A 19,621-nucleotide genomic window follows, 5' to 3' on the forward strand; every position below is an offset into this window, starting at 1 on the left:
TTAAATGTATCATATTTTTGAAAAAACTGAATTCAAAAATAGTCCAATTAAAGTCTGGTTTTAGTTGAAATGAAAGGCTTTTTATTCCTAATGTTATTGCATACACTGGCCCATGTGTATACATACATACATAGGCATGCACACATAAGTGTTTCTGAGTTGCCTTCTACATGAAACTCTTCAATATAACTGAGAGAAGGCAGGGCTCATGAATAGATCCAGTTGTGGTCAAGCTAACAGGGCAAGAATTCTTCTGTGAAGGCCATGTAAGAAGGTCAGGAGCGAGGCAGAACGGTAGGAGGGGAAGGGGAGAGAAAACCACTACCAATTCGGATCGAATCTTCGATTCTACTTAGCAAGGGAGAGGGAAGTCCTTCTGGCCCCAGTTACACATAACAATGGCTCTGTCATCAGTGAGAAAACAGCTATTCCTCTCCCACTCCCACACTGGGAACAGAAAAATGACCTGGGTCCGTGACCAGGATGGCTGGGTAAATAGTTATAAGAAGATTAAGAGAATTAGAGGTACATCCCAGAGAAGTTGAAAATTGTGAACCTCAGTTTCATCATTTGTTAAGTGAGGATAACAAAATCTGCCCTGTTTACTTCATACAATTTTGTGAGGAAAGTATTTTCATAACCCATAAAGCACTGTGCAAATGTAACTTACTATTTATTGTTATTGGGACAATAGGAAAGGGAAGGGGTCAAATAGAGAAGGAAAGTCTGGACACGGGTTGTAATCCTAATCCTAATAGTAACAAACTGGTGACTTGAACAAAATTCATTACTTCTCCAGAACTTACTTTTCTTGTGAGTAAAGTAAAGTAACTGGATTAGATGACCTAAAATCCTATGAATTAAAATTCACCAATAACATTTCTATTCCCTAAACTTTTGTCCTTGTAAAATTTACACACCAAGTATAACATTTTCATAGTTGAGAGTAAAGAATGTTAATGTATCTGTCAAAAATTTTAAAACATACCTTGAAAAGTCGAGGAAACACATCTGCTGGTTGGCCACGAATTACAAACAAACGAGAATTTAATTTTCTTAGATTGGCATCAAGATCCTCAAGACACTGTAGCAGAAATCTAGAAAGAAGGAGTTATTCATTTAAAAAAAGTTATGCTGCATTACAAGATCTAGAAATGCAAAATATAAAAGCTGACATTTTCCCCCAAATCATATTCACTTAAAAATCTGAAAATCAGAGGCAAATAATGTTACAGTGAATTGTGTGCTGGACTTGGAATCAAGAAGATTCGAGTTCAAATCTGGCCTCAGGAACTTACTAGCTCTGTGACTCTGGCTAAGACACTTAATTTCTCTCAGTCTCAGTTTCCTCATCTGTAAGATGTAGATAATAGTTTCTTCCTAGGTTGTCATGAGACTCAAGTGAGATATCTGTAAAGTGTTTTGCAAACCTTGAAGCCTTACATACAAGTTAGTTATTATTATTAAAACTACAATAAACTACTCAGAATTATAATAAATTTATAAAATTTTATACAAGTGGCAAGGTACAGATCGAAAGTTCTCAATACCGCCTTTAAAGAACGATTACAAATGTTTAATTTGTCAATATATAACTTTAGTAAAACAAAATCCTAAATAGCAGAATGAAACTTGGATTTTTGGAGAATAAAACCAGTTTAGATATGTACGGATAGTCTGTCATGGAAGTCTATCATTTCTTCTACTGGAAAAGACTTGTGGCCTCCTATTCATGGCCAAAGATTCCATATATTTATCTAGCAAAATTACTAATTATAAACTCTAGCAACTGATGAAATAAGCACTTATCCAATGAGTACTTGATGGTCACTCTGTCCAGAGTGCTGGTATTAAAGGAGACACCAAAGCATAAAACATAGCCCCTACCCTTGCAGGGTTTATAATCTAATAATTGCTATCATTTATAGCCTACTATGTGCCAGGCACTATACTAAACACTTTACAAATATAATCTCATTTGATCTCTACAAGGTAGGGACTATTATTCTCTGTTTCATAAGGAAACTCGGGCAGAGATTAAATGACTTGCTCAGGTCACAGAGCTAATAAGCATCTGAAGTTGGATTTAAACTCAGGTCTTCCTGATTCCAGGTACAGCAATCTCTCTACTTGGAGAGCAGCCCCTAAACTGGAAAAACAAGCCTAAAACCCATGAAATAACTAGAGAACAATTAAGTAATGCTCATAACAGGAGTTTAGAAAAGGGAAATACCAGCAGGGGCTAAGGTGGTCAGAGAAGGCTTCGTATACAAGGCAGGACTATAAGATGTTACGAAAGCTGCTAGACTTCGGGTTTCTTTAAAGCCTACAAGTCGTAATGGAAGATGGCTGCCATAGTGAATGGTTGTTCAGAAAGGAGACAACTTGCATCTCAATTGTAAAAACACGAGGCCCTTCACTAATGACAAATGTCACAAGTTTCTGAAATAAACAGACCTTTCCTGTATATGATACTCTCTCTAAAACTAAGAGCTAGCATTAACTACAATGGAAAAATGCTCTAGGCCTCTCCAGCAATGCCTGTAGGAAAGCAAGAACGATACAGTGATTATATTGATGAATTGTGGAGATAGAGAATTTCCAAAAAAGGAAACTCCTCCTAATAGCCCACTTCTATCAGCGTCCCTTGGGATCCAGTCTCCAATTTCACTGATCTTATTTCCTTTCTCTAGTTTCTATGCTTGATCTTAAGGGCTATTAGAAAACTGTTGTCTCCAGCCCCCTTTGAAACTGATTCCTTAAATAACCTTTTACTTCTTCATAAACATGTGCCTGGGGATTTGCATTTCCTTTTCCTGATCTGGAAATGTCTTAGAGGGGTCGGCACATTCCTCTCTCAAGGAGCCGGAGTGCTCAAAAGAAATGAGCACATTAAACACACCCGACATTTCATCAGCTCATTCTGTGTTTTCTTTTTTCGTTAAAAAGCATTAAAAAATACCTTTGTCTTCATATATCATTCATCTGTTCTCCCATGGAATGTGGAGGGGGTTCCCTGAACCTCATATCACTTCTGGGGGAAAGGGATGTCTTTACCACAGCAACATCAAAGCATCTACATTCTATATAATCATTCATAACCAAGTTTAATTGCTGGCACTAAAACAAGTTGTCACACAAACAGGTGACTAGCATTCTCAGGGAGAAATGGGGGGAAAAAAGGAAAAGGGGACAGACAAAGACCAGGGTTAATGAACCACTGTGCCTGCGTGAGGTAACAGCCAAATGAGCAGCTCGCCTCCTTCACAAACACCTTCCCAATCAGCACTCCTGCACCATAAGCGGGTGGAAAGGAAGGTTCCGACCAAAGTGATTCTGCAACTTTAGAATTCTCTGTGTTTGGTCCCACTCAGCAGACACCCGAGTGAGAGTGGCCAGACCACAGTGTCTATCTGGAAGAAAAGCCCCAAAATGGAGGCAGCACCTGAAAGAGATCTGCCTCGGGGAACCACTGAGCATGTGATTGTGTCACAGGGGCACGGATCTCAGAGCAGGACCCAAAAGGCCAGAAGCCCACAGGAATCTCCCTGTCTACTGTTAGAAATGCTCCTTCTTTACAACATATTAGCAAACAAAAAAAGCACATTAGATTTTGCATCTTAAATTTCATTACAGCAAGTAATAGAACCTCAAGCCCCATTCTCCTTGTCCTGAACCTTTTCTTAAGTCATGGCCTTCAACACAAAATTCAGAACAGAACCACAATTATCAATCCAGTTGTTGCTCTTCCTTATGACAAAAAGCATTCCATCAAGCAGTTGGAGATGTGAGGCTGGGCATCAGTGGAGAGATTAGGTCTGAGTACAGAGGCTTGGAAGCCAACAGCATGAACATGGGAGCAGGTGAGATCACCACTGAGAAAACAGTATAGAGGAGGGTAATAGCAGTGTGGGCTAATGTAGGCCAGGGCAGGTTTGTGGAGATGCCCTGTTCAGGGGGAAGGAAGTTCAGGAGGAGAAAGGGTGGGGTGAAGTGGAAGGAGGAAGGTGAATGATGAAGGCAGAAAGGTCAGGAGGATGAGAACAGAGAAAAGGCCATAGAAAGAGGCTATTAAGTCATCTGTGGAGATGTGGCATGGTTTATGGACACAGAGCTGGAGCCAGGAAAACCTGAGCTCAGGTTCTGTTTCAGGCACCAATCTGCATTGGCAGAGGGAGGTCCTTCATTCCATTTGTATACCAGTGAAATCACAGGTCTGGAACAATAAAACCAAACACAACCTCAGCTGCTGGACGTTTCAAGGAGTGGTGGGCTAGACAAAGCCCAAGTGCATGGAGGAGTGGCATGGATAGATGGCCATGAAGTAGGAGGAGGAAGCAGTCTATAGTGTTAGCACTTGGGAGGAGAGACTGGGAACTCTGGTTAAGGGCAGGGCAAAGCTGAGGTAAAGTTGAGCCTTGGGGGAGGAGTCAATTTTCCTCTTCAGCTCCTTTCATCTTCCGGAAGCCACCCACCTGGCTCCCCTCTTGGCAGAGCCTTGCTGGCCACCCTTTCCAATACTGACTGCACCTTCCCTCCTTCCTCTCTGATCAGTGGGGGGGGCATTTGGAATACTTGCTCCTCACTGCCTCTTCTAGGTTCTCCCCCATCCCTATCACTCAGCAGCCTCTCCTTGGAGGGCCACAGCGCCTCCCTCCCACCCCCGCCACCCCATCAAAAGCCTGGAAGCCAGTCTCTACAGACCTCCAAGATACTCCCCTCCTCCCTCTGTCCCTCCATTCCTTTGTTCGTTCCTTCCTTACTCACCAAGCTCAGTATCTGGCTCGTGACCTTTCCTCCCAATGCCTGCCCTCATCCTAGGGGACTTCAGCACACATGGTGCCATTCCCTCACATACCATACTCACTTCTCATGATCTGCCCTTCCTAGCTTAGCCACAAAGATAGTCACAGATAATACCCAGAGATCACCCACTTTGAAATCTCCTTATCTGACCAGGCTTTTATCTGACTGGGACTTTTCCACCTCCACCTTGTCTTCCATTTACCAACCCCTACTCTGTCCATGTAGGGCAGCTAGGTGGCGCCACAGTGCACAGAGTGCCGGCCTTGGAGTCAGGAAGACTCCTCTTCCTGAGTTCCAATCCAGTCTCAAGACACTTCCTAGCTGTGTGACCCTGGGCAAGTCACTTCACCTCATTTGCCTCAGTTTCCTCATCTGTAAAATGAGCCGGGGAAGGAAATGGCAAACCACTTCAGTATCTCTGCCAAGAAAACCCCAGATGGGTCCTAGAGAGTCAGTCAGACACAACTGAAAATGACTGAACAACACTCTGTCTACATGGTGACCTCCAGTCTCTCACCCCCCAGTTCTCTCCCAGGCCATCATCTCTGACCCCTTGGTGACCCAGTTCAGCTCTACACTGCCCTGTTCTCCTGAGTCTTTGGCCTTCATCATGGCATCAGTTGTGCCCTGCCGGGTCTCAGCCTTGGGTCTCCCCCAACACCTTTGCTTCTACATACACGTAGCTAAAAGGAGAAAACCACACAACCATTCTGACTGGGGCTACTACAAATTTATGTTATAGCACCTCAACTGGGCCCTCACTGCTGCTTGGCAATCTTACTAGACCTCCCTTATCAACTCACTATCCCACCTTCCACAATGACTTCCAAATCTCTTTATCCCTCCTCAAACCTTCCATGGCTCCCCCCTCCCCCATCTCAGCTGAGAATGTGGCCTCATATTTTACAGAAAAAATGGAGGCCATTTGCTCTTCTCGCCCCTTCCTCATCTCACACCAGATGTCTTCTGCTAGTGTCTCCTCCTCCAATCCTGTCTCACATAAAGAGGTGGCCGCACTCTACAAGTGATCCCACCATTCCATTCTGTCTCCTCTAACATCCCTCTCTCATTTATTCTCTCCCATCTACTGGCTGGTTTCCTGCTGCCTACAAACATGCCCATGTCTCCGCATCCTCATCCCTCCCCTCCACGTGCTTCTTCCATCCCCACTAACTCTCCTCCTATATCTCTTCTTCCTGTGTGGCCAAGCTCCTGGACAAGGCCATCTGTAATGGGAGCCCCCACTTCCTCTTCTGACCCTCTCTTCTTAACTCCTGCCCTGGAATCTGGATTCTGGCCTCATCCTTCCACTGACACTGCTCTCTCCCAAGATGCCAATGAGCCCCTAACTGCCAAACCCAGTGGCCTCACTGCTCTCTCTGCAGCCTCTGACTCTCAGTGACCCTCTTCTCTCTAAGCTCTTGGTTCAGGATCCTCCTCCCTGAAAGGCCACTCCACCTCAATCTCCTTTGCTGGATCCTGTTCCAGGTCATGCCCACTAATGGTGGGCATCCCACTGGGCTCTGACCTGAGCCCTTTTACTTCGCTTGGCAATCTCATTAATTTAATGACCATTTCTACGCTGATGATTCTCAAATCTACCTATCCGGCCCTAAGTGCTCTGCCAACCGCCAGTCTCAAATCTCCAAAAGACTTTCAGAATTTCTGACTGGATGTCCAGAATTCATTATCTTCCCCTTAGCTAAATCCTCCTCTCTTCCAAACTTCCCAGTTTCTGTCAAGTCTTCTGGGTTTGTGATCTCAGCATTGTCCTTAACTATTCTCTCCCTCTCCCCACATATGAAATCAGTGGCCAAATCCTGTTCTTTCTACCTCCACAACCTCTTCTGCATCCGACTCCTTCTCCACATTCACACAGCTGGTGCCTTAGTTCTAGGACCCAAACTCCTCTCACCCAGACTACTGGAACAGCTTTCTAACTCATCTCCCTGCTTCTAATCTCTCTCCACTTAATTCTACTCTTCACACTTATGCCAAAGTGATTTTTCTATAAGCATATATCTGACTTTCCAGTGGCTTTCCATATTGCTGCCCATTTAGCATTCAAAACCCTATATAACCTAGCCCCAGCTGCTCTTTCCTGCCTCGCTGGACATTGACCCCTCTCCCACACTTGTCTTTCCAGTCAAACTGGCGTCTTCCTATTTCTCATACACGATACTCCATCTCCCATCTCTGCTTTTCACTTCTGCCTCCTAGACTCCCTCTCCATAGACCCCTTCAGGAGACAGTGCAAGCACCACCACAAGAAGCTTGTCCCGATCCCCCCAAATACTAGGACCCTCTACTCTCAAATCCTTCTATTTGTTTGTTGTCCTTGTACCCCTAGCATGATGCCTGGTTCATAGAAGGTACTTAACCAATATTGCTGATTGAGTCTCCTTACGTTACATACATACACTGTCTCTCCCATTAGAACGTTCTTTGTATTTGTATCCCTACTACTGCCTAGCACATAATAGGTCCTAATAAATGCTTGATTGAGTTATCCTTCCCAGATAGATGGCACAGGCACCCTACCAAGCTTCTCTGCTCACAGAAAAGATGACCCTAGGTTGGATTTTCCAGGGACGAATTATATAATCACCCTTTTGTGATACAGGGCAAGCCAATAAATCTAAAAGGAAAGAATAAAAAGATTTCAATGGCATTCCTTCTTATGGGTAGTTTAGGAAACATCAACAGATGAGGTGGAGGAGACAAAGTTGCTCTTCCATCCTGCCCAGATTTATAGGCAGACTCTAGATAAATCCTTAATCACACACACACACACACACACACACACACACACACACACATCTCAACAAGATTTATTAACTACCAACACCATAGCAGGCACTGGGAATAGAAAGATGGTAAGAAAACAGCCTCTACCTTCCAGGAGCTTATGATGTTCACTATGGGGGGAAGAGGACACACACATACCCAGTGGCTGTCTTTCTGTATTGGAAGGGCTTGGAGGACGGATCACACTCACTCTGTTTGGCTCCTCAGGCCAGACCCAGGAGCAATGGAGGAAAGGTGCAAGCAATCCAGTTTGGTCTTGGTCCCTTGTAGAGAAGGGAAGGATTAAGCATTTATACAATGCCTACTATGTGCCTGGCACTGTACTAAGCACTTTTTTTTACAATTATTATCTCATTTTTATCCTCACAACAACACTGAGAGGCAGTCACTGTTACTATCCTCATTTCACAGTTGAGGAAACTGAGGCAAATAAGTTCAGTGACTTGCCCAAGGTCACAGAGTTAGTAAGCACAAAAGGTTGGATTAGAACTCAGAGCTTCTGTATCAAGAGACATTGAGAGGTGCTAAGTCCCTCCTCCTTGGTGGCCTTCTAGCAGAGGCTGATGAACACTGGATGGGTATGTTAAAGTAGGGATATCCTTGGCGGGCTGCTAAGGTTTCTTCCAACTCTCAAATTCTATGACTGGATATGGGAGGAGGGCATATGAGGAAGAGAAGACACAAAAAGAGAGTGACCAATGGCTCAAATTTGAGTGCCCGCATGTCTGGCAATGTCCTCAACAGTAATGGTGTTAGCAGGGTGGGGGTGAGGGTGGGGGGACAGTTCTCTTTTTGACCTATTGAGTCTGAGACGCCTGTGCAACAGCTGGTTCAGGGGGAGAGACGACTAGAGAGAGACTACACTCTCAATTCAAAGCAATTCATACATCATGTATGGATTTTGAAGTTTGTGGGTAGGAGTTTTAGCAGAAGGAAGATTTTCATTAGTGTTCTATTGTAATTTTTTAAGTAAAATAAATTAGATCCTTATAATTTAAATTGATGACCTCTTGATACTTAATTTTAGTTGATTCACCAATGTAGTAACATTATAGCAAAGATGAATTTGACAGGGTAGTACTATTCTTAGATTCCTGTTCCTAACTTTTTCTGAACTAAGGTTCACAAATTATCCTACAGATAATTTTTTCCTCTCAATAGTAATCACAAGCAAATGTTCATAAAATTTAAACTCTCAAAGCTTACAACATTCCCAAAGTCAACTGGAGCACCAATCCAATACTGATAGCAATGGGGTTAATTACAGCACACCAGCAAAGCCCAAGCATTAATGGAGAAATGAGCTCTTCCACCTTTTCTTTCAAACTGAGAACAGCTCAGGTTTGTTCACCTCTCAGGATAATTCAATGCATTCCAAATATAACCCTGATCAAACATATACTTTAAATAGGTGCATGCACTTGGACATTCTCCAATTTGGCTTAGTTATCACATCTGCCCCCAAAGTTTGTTAGGTTGTTGTCCTCATGTGCAACAGGACTGGTTTTTAAATAGGCCACTTGGTAGTACACACTACAATACCCTGACATAACAGCCCTATTTCTGTGGAAGCACAATTCTCCTACTATTTAATTACACTGTGCGACTGTACCCATTTTAAAGCAGTTGGATGAGGTCTGGATGAGAAAATAGATCTACCTCCTTCAGATACCTCAAACATTCCTGAGTCCCTTCCCTCTGCTCTGCCCCCCACCCCGCTCCCGCTCCCCAACCTCAACATCAACATTGCTATTAGGAAAAAACGACACAAGGTTAGCTTCCTCATACAATTTCCAAAAGAACATTTCAATATGAATCAACAGAAATAGTTTCTTAAAGTAGGTCGTTGCTCTAGCAACCAGTGGGCGGCTTGGTTTATTCCCCGTCACAATGACCTACTTTCTCCCGTGTGCTAGAACAGCTTTATGTAACTAGGATTTTTAGTTCTGTCTATAAAAGTCAAGAAAAGATAATGGCAAGTTACAACATAATCCTATCACTGCTGAAAACAAGGCTTTAAGAAAAAGCATGTATCGTATCAGAATAAAACCATATGGTCCCATGCTTTGGTTTATAATTAATTCAGTAATGAAAACTATACTTAGGTTATCTAAACCAAAACAATTCCTGGTGACCTTGAGAGAGCTGCATGGAAAGTCTCCCCTCAAAATGTTTCTTCCCTCATCTTCTCTGAAGTGAAGGATGACAAATTACTCTCTATGTGGGAAATCGTTTTTAAAAACACGCAAAAGAAGGAGAACTTGGAGAAAAGTCTCCATTCACAGCTTAAGGGTTGGCACTGAAAAGGCAAAAACCTGAAAACACCCAATGGCAGCCAGCAATTACACTCTCTGAAGATGTAAAATTTCACTCGGTCACTTCTATTGGCCTGTCAATCTGCATCTCCTCCCATGGATGATCATATGTTTGCATTACCAGGCTTTGCGGGGCAACTATTTCATGATGGTGTCTGAGTACTGGCGAATAACACGTGTTTGTTCCAAGGAGCCCTGCCAGGGTCTGACAGCTCAGTGCATCCTGGGCCACTGCATTTCTGGCACTACTGATTTTCAAAATATTCACAATCAATACTTAGGACATGCCTGTCATGTGCTTAGGCCAGAGTTCTTTCTCTTGACAAGCTTTTGATTTCATGGGCACAATAAGGCAGGTACTCAAATACAAGGAGGCAGACAATACCAAATATCAAAGGCAAGGCTCCAATGAAGGGCTGAGGGAAATGGAAGCAAGATGAAAGTAGAGGAAGACAGGGAAGGCTTGCTGAAAAGTGGGCTTTCAACAGGGCCCAGAGGGAGGCCACCCCAGGAAAAGCAAACAGCCAGAGCAAGGCAGGTTGATGGGTAAGTGCAGGCCAGTCTTGGGAAATGATGTGCTGTCTAGGAAACAAGAGGGGAGTGGGGTGAGCTAAGGCTGAGAAGATGGCTCCATTATTAGTGCCTTCTGGGAGAACTCAGAGAGTGAGTGCCATCCTCCAAGCCGTACAATATTAAGATTAATCTGGAAAGTACAGAATGTAGACTTTGGGGAAGGGAGCTAAGTGGGTTCAGAGGGTTGGAAAATGACTGCAGCGTGTGAGGAGGTAAATGGGTCTGAAAGTAGAGTGGTTAGCAATGGGAGTGCAGGGAAGAGAGAGGAAGAGAATCTGGCAAGGCCTGGACACCAAAGTGAAGGGAGACTTTTAAGCTTCATGACAGTGATGAAGAGGACAGAAATAAGAGAATCAAGAGGGGGTAAAAGTTTGGGGAAGACAGTATTATCTGTGGGCATAGAGCTAACATGTACGAAAATAAGTAAATAGGTGGTAATTTGAGGAGGAAGCAACTATCAGGAAAGGCTTCCCTAAATAGGTAGGTGGGCACTTGAGCTAAAGCTGAAAGGAAGGCACAGATATGGAAGGACTGGTGAGTGTGGCTGGAACACAGAGGGCAGGAAGGGGAAGAACATGAAATAATAAAGCAAAGGCCCGCTGGAGCCAGACTGCAGAGGGCTTAAAAGGCCAGGCTAAGTCTGTACTTTCTCTTCGGGGTAATAGGGAACACCGGAAGCTTCTTGAGGGGAGAAGTGACCTGTCAGACCCATGGCCTTAGGAAGATTATTTTATTAACTATGGAAGATGGATTGAAAAGGAGAATGACTGGAAGAAGTTGGAAAAAAATTAGGAGGCGAGGTCACGTTCTCATTTGGTAACTTTACTTTCACTTCGTTCCAATCCAGTAAGCGCTTATCACACACCTACTATGTGCGGCCAACCCACATTCAACACTGACATTCTAAAATGGGCAGAACATGGCCAACCACCGAACCTTTAATTCTGGCACTATTCAGAAAGTCTTTTTTAGTCTCCAGATAGATCTGAATGTTGTAATATTTTCTTTATATATTACTATTATTACGCTGTGATTTGTAAACATAGCATTTAAAATTTCTGTCTTTGTTAATTCATCATTTCTTTGTGTCCTAGAATGTAATCAATTTCCATGACCCATTTGTATTTGGTGGGGAAAAAAACCCTTAATATTCCTGTGTAATCTTCCAATCCTGTTTCTCCAGCACTGTATCATTTATTCTGTTAGTGGGGCTGTTGCAAACTTCTATTGATTTTTTAGCAATTCTTTTTAGCAATTCAGTTAACTTTCCCTTTAAAAACTAAGTTTCTACAGTAAGCAATATTGTACCATTGATCAACTGTGAATGGCTTAGCTCTGAGCAATGAATGATCCAAGCCAGTTCTGAAGGACTTATGATGAAGAATGCTATCCACCTCCAGAGAGAGAACTTATGGAGACTGAATGCTGACTGAAACAGACTTTTTTCCTTTCTTTTTCTTCTTGGTGTTTTGGTCTGTTCTCTTTTGCAATATGGCTAACATGGAAATGTTTTGCATGATTGTACATATATAATCTATAGCAAATTGCTTGCCTTCTCAAAGAAGGGGGAAGGAAGAGAGGGAGGAAGAGGATATGGACCTCAAAATTTTACAAAATGAATGTTGAAAATTGTAGTTGAGAAAAAATACAATAAAATTTTTAAAAACTGAGTTTCTGGACCATTAGGTGTGTAGATATTTTAGTCCATTTAGTCCATATTTTAGTCTATTTTTGCATTGATGTGTTTCCAATGTGCTATTGGGCTATACTTTTCAATCCATTCATTAACCACTTTAAATACAATCAAGTCTCTAAGTGTTTGTTTTAACTTCCCTTCTATTTATTCTTGTTAATTTTGTCAGGAAGGAATACAATTTTCCTTATCTCACAGATACTAATTCATTCCCAAGTTACACATAAAGTTCCTATCTTTTATACTATTAACCTTTACAGAATCTCAAAATTGTTAAGGACCTCAGAGGCCATCTAGTCCAAGGGATTGTAACCTGGAGTCTGAAAACTTGGTTGTTTTGGTTTTTTTTTAAAATCTTGATGACTGTAATTGTTATTTCCATATAAGTGTTTTCCATTGTAATCCTCTGTATTTTATTTTATGCAATTTTATGCTTCACCTGGCTGCTTGCCAAGGGGGCCAGGACCTAAAGAGAGTGGAGAAGCCCTGAGCCAGCTGCACCTGGGCCTGAACAATTGTTGCCCCAACATCCCAGACAAAGTCACCCAGACTTTACTTGAATGCCTCTCTAGAGTGGGAATCCATTGCTTCCAAGGCATGCAATTCCTTTTTTGGAGAGATCTCAAATTTTTAGAAAGTTTTTCCTTATAAGTTTAAATTTGCCTTCCCACAATTTCGACTCATTGGTCAATGTCGTGCTCTGGGGTTAAGCAGAACCTACCAAAGTCCTCTTCCACATGCCAGACAGCTATTGTTCCTTCCCCTCACTCCCAGCCCAGCCTCTTCTGGACACTGGACACGACATCTCTGTCCTTCCTACCATGCAGCCCCCAGAACTGAGTGTAGAACTCCAGATGGGGGGGCTACCCAAGGCACAGGGCAGAGGGCTGCAGCCTCTCTCATCCTGGCTGCTGGATCTTTCTTGTACATATGGCATAGGAGTATGGCGGGCAGTACTGCACTTCTTGGCTTCCTCATCATCCAGAGGGCTGGCTCATAGTGAGCTCGCAGTCCCATAAAACTGTCAGATCTTTTTCAGACGAGCTTTATCTAGCCATGCTTCCCATTACAGATTCAAAAAGACTGAATTCCTAAGCACAAGAATAAAAGGAAAATTATGAGCAAAGACCACCAGAGGGCTGTCCTCCTCCCTCTAGGTCACAAGAGGGCCTAAGAAGAAGTAAAAGTATAGCGGCCTCCATATTTGAGGAGGGACTCTGAGCACTGTTTTCACATCCCAATCCCAATTCAGGTACTAGTCATGTGTACTAGTCCTCTGCACTCAGATACCACCAAGGGTTGTGGAGAGGAAAGTACTTTGCAAACATTAAGGCACTTTAAAAGTGCGATAATTAAGTGGTGATTAAGCTCTATGACAGCAAATCTCAGTTCACTATCAAACTTTCTAACAGTGAGCAAGAGCTGTCCAGCTATGGAAGGGCTGAGGAGCCCTGAAGGAAGTGACGCTGTGGGACCAGCTTGTATCATCGCTTTCTCCACTTATATGGATCAAGCCCATCTAGGATTTGACAGGAGCTTAAAGAGTTCCTCCAGTCAAAGATTAATTTCTCAACAAAATGATTCCTAGCTCTCAAGCACGCCCATACCCTTTCTCTGGGGACTGGTCTACCAAGGGTCCTTTCTGTTGCTGGCCCCAGTTACATCAGACCAGGTCCTCTTTCCTTGCCCAGCACCACACACTCAGTGTCAGGCACCTGTTACTACCAGTCCAATCAAAGGGGTGGGAAAAGCTCTAGTGATGCTTTTAAACAGTAGCCTGGTTTTTCCTGTCTCTTCCTCACTTGTGCCCCTATATTGGATCCCTGTGAAAAACAAGCAATACCAAAACAGCTATTTCTACTCTAAAGAATATGCTTTAATAAGTTCAGAATTTATGGCAAATATTGCTCTGGAAGACCACATGAAAATAGTTTAAAATGGACACCGTCATGACCCCTTATGTAAGTCTCAGATTCATGCTCGATGTGGATACAGCTCGACACGCCTGACCTTTACCAGCATATCAGATAACTGCCAGAGCTGCCTTAGAGGAGAATTCCGTGTAACTTAGGCCTCACTGATCCCAATAGTACACAGAGGTATTTATAATCTCTCTTTCTTCCCTGTCCCAATTTTTGAAGCATCCTGTATTTTGATACCACCAGGCTAAAACCAAATAAAACATCTACTTCTGGGCCTCAGGATTTAGAGGGAACCCAACCGGGCCAATATGACATGTGTACAACAACGTGCTGTACTCTTCGGTCCAGAGCCTTCGGTGTGACTCATGGCGATCATAGGGACAGCTCCTTTGGGCCTGTTAGAGAGTGGCCTTCCTCTAATAAAACCCCTGCAGCAGTCTGAAAGATGATTATTATTTGCTCTTAACTTCTTGAACCAGGACAAAATGTATCTGACTACTAAAGATGGTTAGTGGCTTTCATAAGGGAAAAGTCTTTGGCTTGCCAGCACTGCCATAGTAACACTGTGCCTCATGGTCAGGCAGCAAGTTCCTTCCTTTCTCTGTGTCCTGTCCATCGCCCTCCATTCTCACCTGATCCCTTCTACAGGCAGAAGGCCCATCCCTGCTGACATCATCATCTTTGTTTGTTCTTGAGCTTCTTGGGCAGCCACAGTCTCATGGGTGTTAGCTCCCCTGACACTGTCCATGTCTATGACCTGTTCTCACTTCCGAGCTCCATACAGGTCTTCAAAACTCCAAAGTGGCTGCTGAGCTCCCTGGGCATCCATGCTGGGAATGACAGACAGCTACTGAAGGTTTTAAAGTGTTTTACAAATATTATCTCATGTGATCACTGAAACCACCCTGGGGAGGGAGGTGCTGTTATTCTCCCTACTTTACAGATGAGGAAACTGAAGCCCACGGAGGTGAAGTGACTTGCCCAGGGTCACACAGCTAGTAAGTGTCTAAGGCTGGATTTGAACTCAGGTCTTCCTGACTCCACAGGACTCTTTAAATAGCTCCTCTCCTTTTTTCCTCATTGGAATGGCTCTTTGGAGTGTTCAAAATTGTATTATGTTTCCCATCACTCCTGGGCTGACTTCCTCTGTAAAACTTTAGGCCACAGCATGCCCCCTATTCTTTGTCCAAACCTTTCAGATCTCCTCTTCTCCCATTCTAGGTGCAGGAGAATGTGGTTTTGACCCAGTGTGCCAACTTTCCAAGATGCCCATGAACACGTGTGTAATCACTGGCTTCTTCCCTGGCTTTCATTGTACAAGGTCCTCTTGTCCTCTGCTGGCCCACACTGCTACTCACCACAAGCCCCTCTGGGATACCTCTTCCAACTGGGGGATTTCCCACATGGTTGGACTGCTCTTCTCAGGCCAAAACTACACTGCCACCACACTTTCCCACAACTGTTTCAGCCCCAGCTGGAAATATTCTTGTTTATGGGACTGAACCTGGCATCTATCCGTGTCTGCCTGGCCCTCTGATAGGCAGCATTTTTAATCAGTGTCTTACGTTAGTGCCCAAACAGCATGTTTACCAGATTTACAGAGGAGTATCTCAGGGCATGTGAGGGTCCACCTAGCTTTCCCCTCCTCTGACACAAATACCCAGACTGAGCTGCCAATACTCCTGAATAATTTTATTTTTTCTGTTTCAAAGAGTGTTTTCCAGTTGGTGAGAATTAGATCCAGAACAGAATTTCCCCTCATTTCTAAGACTATTAGCTCTGCTGCCTTAAGCCAAGAGAACTTCAGCAGATAGATTAAGTCTCCCATCATTACTGTGACCAGATTACCAAACTCATTTACTTCCTCCTTCTGTCCAGGCGGTCTGTATCCCAGTATCACCTTTGGTTCTTCCTTGACTGATCTCGACACAAATGCTCTCAATCCTCACAGTTTCTTAGAATTCTTCTGAAAAATATATTTTCCTAACATAGAGTGCTCCCCTATCCCATATTCTCCCTTATCTACTTTGTTCTTCCAGAGCTAAGTTCTGGTGATAACTTGGAGGTCAAGTTTGTCTCGTGAGTCAGGGTCTCCATTTCATCTTGCTTTTTACTCCTACTCTGAGCATTTGGACACATAAAAACATGAGGTTATGGGTGTTGTTACTTTTTTCTTGGATTCTGCCTTCTGTAAATTAGGTAGCTCCACTGCATTCTTTACTCTGTACTTACCTAAAGGTTTCCAGCTTGGTGTATTTAGGTAAATAGCTTCCCCTGCAAGATTTTCATGTTAAACTCCTGATTAGATTTTCAAGTCTTCAGACAAATGTATTTTTACTAGCCTTCCTTATGAATGTGTATGCTATCCGTGGCTGAGACCTCATTCTTATATTGGAAGTCATGGTCCAGAAATTCAAATTCTTTCTTAGTGGCCACCTTTTTAACTGCCTGTCGGTTGCCAAATCTGCCTCTCTTCCGTACCCTCTGCATCAGTGGTCATGACACTCTCACCCAGACCTCATCATCCCAAGCAAAGCTTTTGAGTCATTTGTTATCACATGAATCTCTACAAGTGGACCACGTCCATCAGGTTTGACAAGTCTTGGAAAGTTCTCGGCCACAGGCAGAGATGTACCCTGGGAAGGCAACATATGCAGCGGGGTTCAAGTCTAGGTTTCTCCTTAGCCTAAGGCTACCATTCTTTCCACTCCACTCACTCACTGAGTCATTCTGTCTCAGGTCTCTCTGGGTCCTAAGCCAGTTTAAGAGTTTGGAGAACTCTGAAATCTAAAATGCTTTCTTATATTATGAAGAAAAAAAAATTTGATAGACTCTAAGTAATTAATAGATTAGCAATCATAGTAACCATTTTGCAGGGGGTGTGAATGAATAGTGGCTACTATAAGAACCTAAAATTGCACATCAATCAACATGGAAAATACTCGGGAACACTAAGGAAGTAAAATTCTCAAGTAATGATCATATTTGTATTTTTTAAAATCCTTAATAAGCCGAAGTTATACATGGAAGCTATATGGGATTCCATGCCGTCTTGGGAAGGGAGGGAAGAAAATCTGGAACTCAAAATTATGTAGAACCGAATGTTGTAAACTAAAAATAAAAATTAAAAAAAAAAGAAAATAAAAAAAATCCTTAATAAGCACAAGAACAAATAATTCTCTATTACTAGCAGGGATGCAGAAACCCACAGAAGAGAGAAAGGGTAGAGAGCATCTAAATGAGAAAAACACACAGTAGAAAGAAAAACAATATTGCTATATGAGAATAATGCAGGCCAACTTGCCAGAAGAGGACACAGAGTATGCTTTCCTAATAAAGATGGCAGGAGATGAGGCGAGGAACTGCAATTTTGAGCTTGATTCTGGAAAATGAGCAAGAAAAAGAGCACAGAACTGAGAGTTAGGAGTCCTAGGCTCTACGATGCCATATGAAGAATGGTGAAGGGAATTTTGGATGACTGTCTTGAAGAAGAGAAGACCGTGTATGTAAATTGCTTCAGATACTATTAACTATTAAGACCATCTGCTCACTACTTCCCTGTTGCGAGAACATGAGTCATAATGGGGTCTGAGCCTACCAAAGTGGGCAAAGTTAAAGGCACCCCTAGCTTAAGTGTGATATATTCACTGGAACCAGTTGGTGTCCGGCTGGGCCAGCCTTGCAAATGGGCAATTGGTCAGAAAGGGCGCCAACTTGGAAGGAAGTATGAAAAATAGAGAGGTGGCTAGAGGACCGGACTGAAAAGGGACGGACCAAGTCTCCTCCTGACGCTCCCCAGTGGCTGGCTTCATGGTGGGGTCTGGTCCAAACATCGGATAAATGGAAGAGGGCTAGACGTGGAAACTTTGTCAGATTCTCACACTCTCTCAGGGTTTCCTTTTACCTTGCTTCCCGTGGTTGCTAGGGAAGTTCTTTGAAAAAAAAAAACAACCTGTTGCCACAACACTGAGAGGAACAAAAGGAAACATCCATGCAAAGGTTGGGTGAGGACTGAGGGCTGGAAGAGAGGCTGCCACTGTGACAACTTTGGGGCTCCTGCCAGTATAGACTGAGCAAAGTAGCAGAAGGGGGCTGGTCTCACATCCTTCCTCCTTGAGTCATTCTCCTTCCTAAGGATCCTGGGAGGGAGGCAGGGTGTTCTGGGCAGTTGGGGAGGGAAGAATGGTAGTCCAAAGGGAAGCAAGCTGTTCAACAATGCAATGCACAAATTCAAGGGGACATGAGCTTCCTATCAATCAGAGGCTAAAGGACCATCTATGTCAGGGAATCTGCAAAAGAAAGCCCTGTCAGGAGGGGTTCTGTAGTCAATGATCCCTAAAGCTCTTTCCAGGTCTAAGTGGAAAAAGACATAGCCCCTATCACTTTTAAAGTATATTACAAATTAAGTCATGCCAACAAATGCATCAGAACAAATATATTAAAATAACTCTCAGCTTAAGCCCTTTTCTAGAGGACAGAAGGGTGGTCACTTCTGGGCCCATTAAGAAGCAAAGCCGCCTGATAATCACTCAGGTGCAAATTTTAGGAAATAGCTTCTTTATCTTGCTGTGGAGCCTACAGAAAAAGGTGACCACATCCAGGCCAGAAGATATGACTCTCGGAAACAGCTTGAGTCGCCTTGTTGGGCAGATATGCATGCAGATGGCAGCCAGAGGTAAATGGGCAGTGTTAGTCATGCCAAGTGTGCAAGTTCTCCTGGACAAAGAGAAAGGAAATGTCATGGGACTAGTAAGAAGAAGGGTTCCTTCCTTGCCTCCTACACTAGGCCTTACAATGGGCTGCGTGCTCCAGACACATAGACAGCTCTAGGGCCTAGTAATATTCAGACACTTCACAGCAACATGGTGTAATGGAAACAGAGCTGGTTCAGGAGTCAGAGGTCCTGGGTTTGAATCCTGGCTCCATTATTTATAGCTTCAGTGGCCTTGGCCAACTTATTTCATTTCCCTGAGCCTCTGGCATTTGAATGAGCAAAAAGTGTCTCTAACATCCCTCCCAACTACATACACTGGGACCTGGATGCAGAAGTGAACAGGTCATGACAGCTCACATGGCACTTGACGGTTTATAAAGTGCTCTGTCCACAATTCTGTGAAAACAAACAGCACATTATCGTCATTTTATAGATGGGGAAGCAGGCTCACAAAAGTTAAGTGACTGGCCCAGGGTCACAGAGCTGATTGATAGTGGAGCCTAGATTTGAAGTCAAACTCCATGCAATGGAATCGGCCATCCTAAAAGGTGGTAAATCTATTAGGTCTGTACCCTAAAGAGATCAAAGGAAAAAGAAAAGGACCTAGATGCACACAAATATTTCCAGTAGCTCTTTTTGTGGTGGTAAAAAAATTGGAAATGGAGAGGATGCCCATTGATTGGGGAATGGCTGAATAAGCTGTGGTATATGATTGAGATAGAATACTATTGTGCTTTAAGAAATGATGAGCAGGATACTTTCAGAAAAACCTGAGAAGACTTACATGAAC

At 43.3% G+C, this 19,621-nt stretch overlaps 1 protein-coding gene across 2 annotated transcripts in view; it reads right to left on the reverse strand.

Moving 5' to 3' along the window:
• Window positions 1-19,621, reverse strand: part of CRY1 (cryptochrome circadian regulator 1) — a 51,801-nt gene that overhangs the window by 18,459 nt on the left and 13,721 nt on the right. For both annotated transcript variants that reach the window (XM_036761483.1, XM_036761484.1), the window contains exon 2: window positions 989-1,097. In XM_036761483.1, the coding sequence (XP_036617378.1) occupies window positions 989-1,097 (109 nt within the window). The remainder of the gene's footprint in view (window positions 1-988; window positions 1,098-19,621) is intronic.

The sequence above is a fragment of the Trichosurus vulpecula genome, chromosome 5 (genome assembly GCF_011100635.1).
Source record: "Trichosurus vulpecula isolate mTriVul1 chromosome 5, mTriVul1.pri, whole genome shotgun sequence".
Lineage (NCBI taxonomy): Eukaryota > Metazoa > Chordata > Mammalia > Diprotodontia > Phalangeridae > Trichosurus > Trichosurus vulpecula.